Source organism: Nycticebus coucang, chromosome 6, assembly GCF_027406575.1.
Source record: "Nycticebus coucang isolate mNycCou1 chromosome 6, mNycCou1.pri, whole genome shotgun sequence".
Lineage (NCBI taxonomy): Eukaryota > Metazoa > Chordata > Mammalia > Primates > Lorisidae > Nycticebus > Nycticebus coucang.
In genome coordinates this window covers 129,710,019-129,722,693 of record NC_069785.1, presented here as the reverse complement: position 1 = coordinate 129,722,693, position 12,675 = coordinate 129,710,019, and the positions used below count along the sequence as shown (strand labels likewise).

Here is a 12,675-nt window from a genome sequence, read left to right as displayed (position 1 = left end):
GAGGGGAGGATGGGCGGAGGGAGGGTGATTGGTGGGATTACACCTGCGATGCATCTTACAAGGATACATGTAAAACTTAGTAAATGTAGAATATAAACGTCTTAACACAATAACTAAGAAAATGCCAGGAAGGCTATGTTAACCAGTGTGATGAAAATGTGTCAAATGGTCTATAAAACCAGTGTATGGTGCCCCATGATCGCATTAATGTACACAGCTATGATTTAATAATTAAAAAAAAAAGAAAAAGAAAAACAATTTAATGCATTAAGTCCCTTTTAAAGCTTTTATATCTAAACATCTAAGAGAAATTTCTACATGATTGTCCTGCTAGGTCCTTAAAAATAACATTTTATTAATGAGATCATAAATTCATTCTGAAGATGCTAATGTAGAGTTATAGGAAATGCTTGGGAATCCCATCCACAGGTTTAGGCAAGTTACTTAACCTCCCTGAGCTTTAGATGCACCTTTATAAAATAACAATGGTAAAAATTGCATCTTTCCTTGGGTGTTTTTGATGATTAAATAAAAATATATAAGAAAAATGGTTAGAACAGGACTAAATAGGCCATATATATCAGCTGTTATTATTTATGTTCTCACAGCTTTGGGTGCATTCTCTAACATAAAACTCGGACATACTTGTTTCTTTTCAGTTATGCATTCCCCTATAAATGATGGGTTGTATATGAACAAACATCACTTCTGTCTTGCTTCATTAAACACTTTGTTCTAGGGGCTAAGCACAGTACATAGTATACACTAAAGAAATACTTGTGGAGATAATATTGTTCTTTAGACAAAACCCTTTAGAAAAGTGGTTCTCAACCTTCCTAATGCTGTGACCCTTTAATACAGTTCCTCATGTTGTGGTGACCCCCCCAACCATAAAATTATTTTCATTGCTACTTCATAACTGTAATTTTTGCTACTGTTCTGAATCGTAATATAAATATCTGATATTAGGTGACCCCTGTGAAAGGGTCTTTTGACCCCCAAAGGGGTCACGACCCACAGGTTAAGAACCATTGCTTTAGAATATCTTTCACATTTTTCACAGGCTAAACCACACAGTTTACAACTGCAACAACCTCCATTCCTTTCTCTCAATTATTACACATGTTCAAATGCTTTTTAGATTTTGACTGAACTGTGCTACTGAAGTACAATAGCTTCTAACTCATAAAATAGAACAGACTGGGTGATTAATTCTAGTATTTTCTCACATATTCAGCAATCTACATTACTGCTAAAGAAAGCTCTAAAAAGCACAGATCTCTCTCCTTTCCTAGTTTAAGAATTTCCAATGATTCCCCATTACCATGGGCAATTGAAACTGCATGATAAAAATGTTTTTGTTTTTTTTTTATTATTTCTTTTCTTTTTTTTTTTTTTTTTTATTGTTGGGGATTCATTGAGGGTACAATAAGCCAGTTACACTGATTGCAATTGTTAGGTAAAGTCCCTCTTGCAATCATGTCTTGCCCCCATGTTTCAGCCATGTTTAAAATTAAAGAATTTTAATTCTCAGAGTTCATGAGAAACCTTGAAAGAACCATTATGATTGGTCTTAGTATTTTGAACAACTTAAGTATTGTTCAAAGCCTTAGTCTTTTCAGCAAATATAAGAAAAGGTTAGAAAAATGTACATTTCAGAGAACACAGAAGTTTTAAAAAATAAAAAAAAAATCCCAATGGTATAATAAACAAAGAACACTAGCTAGATGCCAAGGAATATACTTAAAATGTGTACAGAGTTTAAATCTGTCCAAACGCTCCTTATCATAATTAACTACTGATTCTCTCTTTAATGTTTACTGAAAAAGAGGCAGAAATATCTCCAATATGGTGATTTGCTAAAATTATATGTGCAATTATGCATTGCTCAGTAGAGAGTACATTGTGATAAATGCAATAGTAGGTACTTTTGTCTTGTGAACATCACAGAGTGTGCTTATTCAAACCTAGCTAGTATGGCTTACTATACATCTAGGCCATAAGGCATATCCTTTTGCTTCTAGGCTATAAACAGCACATGGCTGTACTGAACATGGTAGCCAACTGTAACACAATGGTAAGTACTTATATACCCAAACATAAAAAAAGGTATAGTAAAAACTTACATAAAATATAAAAAATGATATATCTATATAGAACGCTTAACATGCATGGAGCATGTAGGCCTGGAAGTTGCCGTGGGTGAATCAGTGAATGAGAGATCAGTGGACATGAAGACCTAAGACATTATAAACACTATACCTTTCAGCTACAATACATTTTTAGAAATATTTTTATTTCATCAGCAATAAATTAACCTTAGCTGACTGTGACTTTTTCATTTTCTAAACTGTAATTTTTTTAACGTTTTGACTCTTTTAGCTTAAATAATAGCTTAAAACACCAAGACATTGTAAGAAATTTTCTTTCTTTACAGCCTCATTCTATACATTTTTTTCTATTTTTAAAACATTCTATTCGTTTTTGACTTTGTTGTTGTTGTTGTTGACAACTAAGCTACAAACACAGGCCTCAGCCTACACAAGGTCTGGATCATCCACTTCTAAATCTTGTCTCCCTAGAACATCTGCAGGGGCGATAACACACATGGAGCCATCATACCTTATGATAACGATGCCTTCTTCTGGAAAACCTTCTGAAGACCTGCCTGGGTATGTTAATCTTACCTTATAAAGGTGGAAGGAACACATATTACAATAATAAAAAGCTTAGCATAGTAAATACATAGAATAGTAACACAGTCACTATCATTATCAAGCCTTTTGTACTGGACATAATGGTATATGGTATACTGACAATGCACAGGTTCCTTTATACCAGCATCACCACCAACACATGAGTAATGCATTTCCATGCAACTTATAGCAACATCACTAGGTGATAGGAATTTTTCAGCTCCTTCGTAATCTTACGGGACCACCATTTCAGATGAGGTCCCGTCTTTGACCAAAATGTCATTACATGGTGAGTAACTGTGTAGCCAGGTGTTCCTTGTTTTATGGTGTCTTACTCTACCGCACTTCACCAACTGCATGTTTAACAAGTTGAAGGGGAGTTTTGATAGAGGGAGGGTAAACGGGGGGACCACACCTATGGAGCATATTACAGGGATACAAGTCAAATCTGTCAAGTGTAGAACATAAATATCTTAACACAATTAGCAAGTAAATGAGGCGAAAGCTATGTTGATTGGTTTGATGCAACCACGTCAGATTATACAAAAAAGAAAAAAATCAACACATTGTACACATTCATTGCATGAATACATATGCATAAATGTATTCATGATCTATGTGTATATGATTTAATAAAAAAATTATTGGTAAAAAATAAACAATAAATTAACAAGTTGAAGGTTTGTGTCAACCGTGCACTATGCAAGTCTATCCGTGCCAATTTTCCAACAGCAAGTACTTATTTTGTGTCTCTTTTGTCACATTTTGGCAATTCTCATAATATTTCAAACATTTTCATTATTATTACATCTGTTATGATGATCTCTAATCAGTGATCCTTGGTGTTACCAAGGTAACTCTTTGGGAGCACCATTCACCATGTCCATGTAAGACAGTGAACTGTTAGACAAATATGATGTATTCTGACCTCTCCACCTGCCAGCTGTTCCAACATAGCTCTCCCTCTTCCCTGGGCCTCTCTAGTTCCTGGCACAAAACAACATTCAAATTAGGTCAGTTAATAACTCTACAATGGCCTTTAAGTATTCAAGTGAAAGCAAGTCTCTCTCTTTAAATCAGAAGTTGTAAATAATTACATTTAGTGAACAAGGCATGTCAAAATTGACTTACTCACCCCCACAGGGAGGCAGTAATGTATTCATGAAGAATCTGCCCCCATGGCCCAAACACTTCCCAGCATGTCCCATCCCCAGCACTGGTTATCAAATTTTAACATGAGGCTTAAAGGGGACAAACATTCATAGCTAGAGTAAACCCCAAACCACAACTTTGGGGAGGGGGTGGAAAAAAAATAAGGCTGTTTTGCTTTCTTATCATTCATGGGTTCCCTGAAGTAGCACTTTTAATTTCCTTCAAGAATTCTTTCTTTGCATTTGCAACTTGGCTCACTGGTACAAGAGGCCTAGCTTTTATTTGCTTTTTAGTCTAGTTAATGGTGTGTCAATTTTTGTTTTTCTTTTCAAAAAGTTAATTTTTTATTTTCTTCCTATCTTCTATATTGTTCGTGGTTCACTGATTTTTTTTACAAGCAGGGAAATTTTGTATAACTTAAAAAAAATACCTGATAGACTTAGAATCAAAACACCCAAGTCCCAATCCCAGCTATGCCACTTATAAGTAGGGATTTGGATGAAGTCATGAACATCTCGCCCTAGACTCTTCAACTGTGAAATGGGAAGTAGGATTCTTTCACCTATTTGCCTCCCAGTTCTTCTCCGAGGAACACAGAGACTGACAAACAGGACAGTGCTGTGGACAGGCCCCTCCTAAGAGTAATTATAACACCTGCACACATCTCTACGCTGATATACACAGGAGGTTAATTCATCTTTATGTTGGGGAGAGATTTAGGTGATTCCACCAACCTCCCCCTCACTGAGGAAGATATAAAATTCCACCTCAGGTCAAAAACTTCCTCACACTGAGGGATATTTTAACATTTAACGGTACATATTTCTATTACATGGACCCTGAATATAAATGACTTCATCTGATGTTCAGATAAACTAGCAAAAAAATGTCCCAATGGTAGAGAGAAACAAACTGTACCAGACTTATGGAAAATATCTTTTCATTGCCAACATGGATATGATGCTAATAAATCAATTTACAGAGTAGTTTTAATTATTTAAGATCATTTTAGGAACTAGCTTCATGTAGAATGTTACTATATTGTATTATGAACATCTACATTTATCTTTTCCTTTTTGCCATGCTTTCTATAAGCTGGTGACATGTCGTATGTTGTAACAAGTTGCTAGGCACTTAGCAATACAAAACACTTGGGAGGGGTGTGTGTGTGTGTGTAGAGTAGGAGGTCAGTTTTAAAAAGAATGCAAATTGGGCTGCAATCAATACTGGAATTTGAGGGAATAAAAAGATGCAGAATTCACACCCCATTTCCTTGTGGTTTTCATCAGCCTTTAACCAGAGTGCTCCCTGATCATCATACTCATTCCAAACCCAATCCTGAGCTAGCTTAGAGAAAGTTCACATTAAACCAATTCAGCGTGTCATCAGCAAACTTTCTTTCTGGCCTGTGACTATGAGAGCCATTGTCGGTTACCACACAGAAATTTCAAGAATTCTTGCTGACTTAGAAACATCTTCTTCCTAGAATGTTAGCACAAGAAAATTCCATGGCTTGGCTGTTTAATTCTCACACTGTGACAACCTGAATAGAATTATACTTTCTCCCGTAACTTCTTCATGTTTTTCACATTTTAGAAATACTACAAAAGATAACTCATTGAGATATATAATGTGCATATGTGTATATTAATAATGACACTCAGTATATACTGGTAACCAAAGATGAATTGAATACGAGTCACATTTGAGCACTCTTGTAATTGCAAAAGTAAAACATGAATTAAGTATTACAATTTTTAAAAAGTTCTTTCATTTCTTAAAATGTGTGTGCATTTTTTGGCACCCTTTATATGTAGGGGTGTGTATGTGTGATAGCTCTGCCTTTAAAAGAAAACAAAGTAAAAGCATAATGCTGAAAGTCACAAACTCAAAGTCATCAGCTAAGTTACATCCCCCAAATTTTCCACTCTTAACTTCCACAATATGTCTTTATATCATTTAAAATTATTTTTACCCAATATAATTTTAAAGAATAAAATCTAATTTAAAGAAAGAGTTCCTTTTCTGAAATTGAAGTAGATTTTATTTGTATTTTGGGGCTTGTCAAATGATGGATGAGTGATTTGGTTTAGTCTGCACTTTGAGCCACCTCAAATAGTGACAAAAACACAACCAAGTGAATGTGCCTGTACATTGTCCACAAAATATTTCAAATAGCAGAAATATTATTTGTCTATTAGAAATACTTTTTGTTCAATAATAAACAATTCTATCAAAAGGTAAAAGAAAATTCAAAAGAAAACTTCAATGAAGATCAACTATTTCATAATAATAGAATTTTTTTAGTGAAAACCAGGCAACTTGATATTGAGGTTGGTAGTTGGGATATCAGTGGTCATTTCAAACCATAGCTCAAAGATTTTGGAAAGCCAAATATCTAAAAACAAACAAAGAAATAAACCATTTATGCTAAATTTCACAGCTTCTAAATATTGGAGATTAGAAATATGGTAAAATAGCGAATATTATTAGTTACCTTAGAAAATGTTTAAATTGTTAACTTGACCAAGGATTAAGAATTTTAACATCCATCATCTTTTTTACTGTTTTCTCAAAGGGAAAATAATACAATATCCTGTTCTAGAAAAGAAATTGTTATGATTTACTTTATTTACCAAACGTTTCTTTCAAATTATCATTTATCTCTCAAATGCAATGTGAGATGTTAGAACCTTAAAGTCCATATGAAAATATCAAATGAAAACCGATAAAAACAATGGTGATTTAGTTCTTTCCAGGTCCTCCAGCCCTCTGAGTTTACCCTTTCTTTAATATCAAAAGTCTTAAGTCTTCATCCTACTCAGGAAAACCTGCGATCCCTGTACTGGTAGAGCCTTCCACCGTGGAGAAGAGTGCCCTAGGCAGGACCTGTAATGTTCCATCTTTCTGCTTTCTAAATTCATCCTTAAATATTTTCAGTTACCACTCACCCTGTTTCCTGCTAAAGATGCTCTCCTGCTTCTCCACAAATGGAACCATGGGTTTTTCATATTAACTTCATAAATAGTTGTAAGGTGTGGCCATAATGTACTACAAGTTTTATAAAATTTTGATGACAGTGAAGGATAATTACCGTACTCAACAGAACAGATACAAATTCAAATTGAAATGCCATTTCTGGGTGGCTCCTGTGTCTCAAAGGAGTAGAGTGCCGGCCCCATATACTGGAGGTGGTGGGTTCAAACCCAGCCCTGGCCAAAAAAAGAAAAGAAAAGAAATGCCATTTCTAAATCCTCACTGGCCGTCCCTTACAGAGGCACCTCTGATGTACTGGCTATGTGTCTGTTTAGGTCGTGGCCTAATGACACGTTGCTGGCCTCCTTTCTCTCCCATGCCCTGTTTTGTGACTTACAAGTACCTGAAAACATTTTCTCTTTTTTTTTTCAGTTTTGTAAAAGTGTGAGCTCCCTACCTGAGCCAATTATCATCCATCTATTCTAGCTTAACAGACCTCTTCTTTCACAATGAAAATAGTGATCAAACTACTACCAAGAACAAAAAATAAATGCCAACATACAGCCTGAGAGAAGTTTATATGTAATCTAAAAACAAAGCATACTCAGTTTCCCAAAAGTAATGTTTGCTCATGGAATATGTCATGCTTAGTGAAGAAAAATAATGAAATGAAGTAAAAAGGAAGTATACCAGAAGGAAAGGTAGACTTAAAATCAGAGGGCTATTAGTGTGTTACAGGCTTTTTTGTAAAGAAACTATGTGACTTCATGCACTAAATGTATTTTGATGGTCTACCATGAGTTTTTTTTTTTTTTTTTTTTGATTGTTGGGGATTCATTGAGGGTACAATAAGCCAGGTTACACTGATTGCAATTGTTAGGTAAAGTCCCTCTTGCAATCATGTCTTGCCCCCATAAAGTGTGACACACACCAAGGCCCCACTCCTCTCCCTCCGTCCCTCTTTCTGCTCCCCCCCCATAACCTTAATTGTCATTAATTGTCCTCATATCAAAATTGAGTACATAGGATTCATGCTTCTCCATGAGTTATTTTTAATGCACAAAAGTAAATGTGAAATTTATTCCAAAAGAAGCTTAATGCATTGTATTTACAAGGACAAAGTAGATTTATAGGGTAGGCCTTGAGGAACTTTGTATTTCTGTGAAACATTGGCATTCAAAGGAGACAAAATGGTGCCCAGTGGAGGATGAAAAATTAAGATTAAAAAAGGTTGTAGGATGCATGTGTAATGGCATATTGCAAGTTAAAGAAAAGAACCACATGGTCACCAATAACACATTGTCATCCTGGTTTTACTTTACTAAATCATTTGAAAAAGGATTCATCTTTTCCAGAGCTAAAAAAAGAAAGTCCATAATGACAATGGAAAAACTTTAAAAATTCCTTAACTTCATTATAAACAGGGGAAAAATGATGAAACAGGGGAGAATGTGCAAATAATGGGGAAAAAAGAAAACCTATATTTAAAAATAGTTGAAACATAACTCTACTAACCATTATCAGGATAAGACTCAAAAGGAAAAACTATTACATGATAAACTATTGTAATAAAATATAGAGGCTCCCTGCCCTGTAATAGCATGCACCAAGAACCCCTGTTTCTAATTAAAACTTTCTCCTACTCAGAGTTTTTCTCAGGGCAAATTTAACATCTTTGTTCCTCAAGCTGTAGATTAAGGGGTTCATCATGGGAACCACATTGGTATAAAAGAGAGAAGAGATTTTTCCCTCCTCCATAGCCCCAGCAGAAGAGGGATTGAGATACATAAATGCACCTGATCCAAAGAATAGAGAAACAGCAATTATGTGAGAACTGCAAGTGCTGAAGCCTTTGGACCTGCCTTCCTTGGAGCTCATTCGAAGGATGTTGGAAAGGATGAAGCCATAAGAAATAAAGATTGTGAGGCTAGGCATGATGACATTGATGCCTCCCACAATGAAAACCACCAACTCGTTGACATAGGTGCTGGTGCAGGAGAGCTGGAGCACAGGGAGGATGTCACACAAATAATGGTTGATGGAGTTTGCATCACAGAAGGTCAGTCTCAGCATGCATCCAGTGTGGGCCATGGCTCCAGAGAAGCCCATCAAGTATGATCCAAGCATAAGGCTGCAACACACTCTTGGGGACATGGCAATATTATACAGAAGTGGGTTACAGATGGCCACATAGCGATCGTAGGCCATTGACATCAGCACATAGCATTCAGAAATACCCAAAAAACAAAAAAAGAAAAGCTGTGTCATGCACTCCCTGTAGGAGATGAAGTTCTTCTCTGATAGGAAGTTCATCAGCATTTTAGGTATAAACACAGAAGAGTAGCAGAGGTCTATGAAGGACAAGTTAAAGAGGAAAAAGTACATGGGTGAGTGCAGGTGTGAATTCAGCCCAATTAGAGCAACCAAACCCAAATTTCCCAGCACGGTGACCACGTACATGACTAGAAACAGGAAGAACAGGGGCAGTTGGAGATCTGGCTGGTCTGTTAACCCCACCAGAATGAATTTAGTCACAAAAGAGCCATTTCCAGGAGCCATTATTCTTTAAGGGGACCTGTGGGCACAGGAAGAAAAGGGTCCATTAGAGGGCAACCCGGCTCTTACCACAAAGCTGCTCCCCTAAAAGTTGGGTATATGCTGGGGTTAGTCCATGGTACTGACCACAACTGCCTCTTATGTGAGTCTTACTAACTTAATACAACAAACAGCAGCATCAACTGAGCCTACAGTAAGAAGGCTGGGGCTGCCAGAAGCAAATATGACTGCTGGAAATAAAAGAGGGTAAGAGGGAAGAAGGGTGGACCAAGACATAATTGTCCTCCTGTCATCATTTCTTCATTCACTTGAGCCCTCCTCTCAACAGTAAAAATTGGAGACAGAGAGCCACCTTAGCAACCTTGCCCTGGACTCCGATGCGGATTAAACTTTGGTGGGTGGGAGCCAAACATTGCTTCTAATGCACACGAATGGGACCAGATTCCAGGATAGGTCAAATTACTGACCCTGTGATAAGATAAAAGCCCCACATCTAGAACAGAGAGAGTTCTGTCTGTGGAGAGGGTACTCTCTCATCAGATATTGCAACCACTAGGCCCACTAACGTCTGAATGTTCTCTGCTCAGATTGAACAGATTCTTCAGGCAGTTTCATTTGAGTCTGACAGCCTCATAATATGGAAGAGAATGAGGCCTATCTTAGATCCCTGAGCTGCTATCTCAAAGGAAGGAGGACATTAATGAGCATGAACTTCAGAAACTCACCCTCGTTTGGATAGAAATCCTTGGTGTTTCCTTATTCTTGTTATTTACCACCCTGGTCCTGGAAGGGAAATTTCAGGTTCTGAGGTTTTGGTTGCTTTGATACTAAGAAGGTGCAGTCCACCTTCAAATTCCAGTATGCCCTGGAAATCTATCTGAACTACAGATCATAATTTCCGGGTATGACTTTTGAGTCCTCTCACACAGCACAGAAAAACAAAGGCTTTATTATTAACACATTTGGCAATAGATAAGACACAGATAATTTAATGTGAGTTACTAATATAATGCACTTGGTTATAAACAGCATGGAAGCTTTCCCCAGAGAATAAATGCTAGGTACGAAAGGGAAATAGAGGATAGTATTTATACCCTGAACCATGATATGCAGTTCCTCAGGGAATCAGGGTTTTACTCAAGTTTTCTCTCCACCCTTGGCTTGTACAATCCCCAAGGCAGAGCCAAAAATAAACTCCCATCTCCCCATCATCTTTATATCTGATGGGAAATATTTCTCTCTGTCTTTCTACTTCCTAAATGGAAATTTTCCATATGTTCTACCTCCAGGCTTTATACATTTCGTTTTTTATCTTAACTTTTGCAAGAATTACAGTTGCTGTTTCTCGAGATACCTCAGTTTTCTTTTCAATTCCTCTCTTCCTTCTAACGTTTTTACTTCTAAACACCTACTGGAAATTTCTACCTGGGGATCCTGCTGAGAGTTGAAATGTAACAACTAACTTAAATGTTACTTAAATTTTCTGTGCTTCAGGTTCAAAATTGCTAAAATAGGGATGGTAATCACAGCACCTCTTTCCTTTGGTTGTTGTGAAAATTAAATAAAATACTGTAAGTCAAATGGTTAGAACACCACATGGCACATGGTAAATAGTATATATCAGCTCTTGTTATATTCCCATAACCTTGGTAGATAATCCATCATTGCACTCATAAGACACTATTTTCTTTTTATTCCCTTCTTCCCCTACAAAGTATAAGTTCTGAGAGTACAAAGGTGCTTTTGCCTTGCTTACTGTTTTGCTTCTAATGCTAAGTATGGAGCAGAGCACATAATAGGAACTCCTTAAATGTTTATGGAAATTGCATTCTCTGGCTGAAAACCTTCAGAAGCTTTTCCATATTTCTCACATGCTAAGAATAGAGTCTACATACACAATGACCTTCATCTCTCTCCCTGGGCTACCCCACAAGTTCAGGCATTCTTTAAGTTTTAACTGACTGAACAACTGAAGTGTAGGAGCTTGCTCTCATCCTAACATTTTCCCACAGGCTCCCTCTTATTTAACCCAACGCACTGCTCCCAGATAAGCTCTGAAAGGGCATCACTGTCTCTCCCTAGTTTTAGAACTTCCAATGGTTCGCCATTACCCACTCACATTACACATATTCTGGAAATCCTGGTAATAATGCACATGGGAATAATGAACAACTGAGGCTACATAATAAATGCATGAGCCTCAAAACTATGGTTAGCCAGGTTTAAAACTAAAAAGGAAATTGAGTCTTCTTAAGCAGTGTAGTCGATGAGAAGCTATGAAAAAACCATTCTGATCATTCACATATTTTGAGCTTATGCTCATTTAAAAATCTATTTAAATTAGAAGAATGTAACAATGAATCTAGAGATAGAGAGCTCTAGAGTAGCTTCAGCAAACTAAAAATTCTGATCAAGAACAAAGCCTTTCCATTAACCAGCCCTCAATCAGTTGGCCTTATTCCATAGGTTTATCAAATCATGCTCACAAAATAGCTGCTGTACATCTAAAAACTGTACTGAAACGCAACTACATTCAAAGAAGAAAGCCAGACAAAAAGGCAAGAGAACATTCCTCATATATCTACCTATATATTATGAAGAAAATCTTCTCCTGAGACCAGTAGATGACTCCCCTTGCTTTCTCTTCATTTATGACCATGTAATGTGGCAAACCCAACTGCAAGGGAGCTAGCCAAATGAATCTCTCCCATTTTCAGTCTTTTTCATGAAAGGAAGTTTCTGGCATTAAGAAAAAGGAAGAAGGAGTACACACTGTGTAGGGCACCAAAGTACTCCTGAAATTGTTCAAAATAAAATTGAAGACCAAGGAATTCTCCCTAATTGATTATATGTGGCTAATATCACCCTGATAGCAAAACAAGGACACAATGAAGAAAGCTATAGACCAATATACCAGATAAACAGACACAAATGTTCTCAACAAAACACTAGCAAACCAAATCCAACAGCACATTAGAAATATAACACACTATGATAACGTAAGTTTTACACCAGGGATGCAAGGATGGTTCAACACACACAGGCAATAAATGTGATATATCACATAAACAGAATTAAGCACAAATGCCATATGATTGTCTTAATAATTGCAGAAAAAGCATTTGATAAAATTCAGCATCCGTTCATTCATAATAAATAGCCTCACAAACTAGGCATAAAAATCATATGCAGCACAGTCAAACCAACACCACACTGAATGGGGAAAAGTGGAAAGAACTGAAACAAGATAAGGATGCCTAGTTCCACCACTCCTATTCACCAGAGTACACATGAA

At 36.7% G+C, this 12,675-nt stretch overlaps 1 protein-coding gene across 1 annotated transcript; it reads right to left on the bottom strand.

Annotated features, from left to right (window-relative positions):
• Positions 1 to 8,450: 8,450 nt before the first annotated feature.
• LOC128587193 (olfactory receptor 147-like) lies at positions 8,451 to 9,383 on the bottom strand. Its single transcript, XM_053593111.1, has one exon. The coding sequence runs from the start codon at positions 9,381 to 9,383 to the stop codon at positions 8,451 to 8,453; it is 933 nt and encodes a 310-aa protein (XP_053449086.1).
• Positions 9,384 to 12,675: the final 3,292 nt, after the last annotated feature.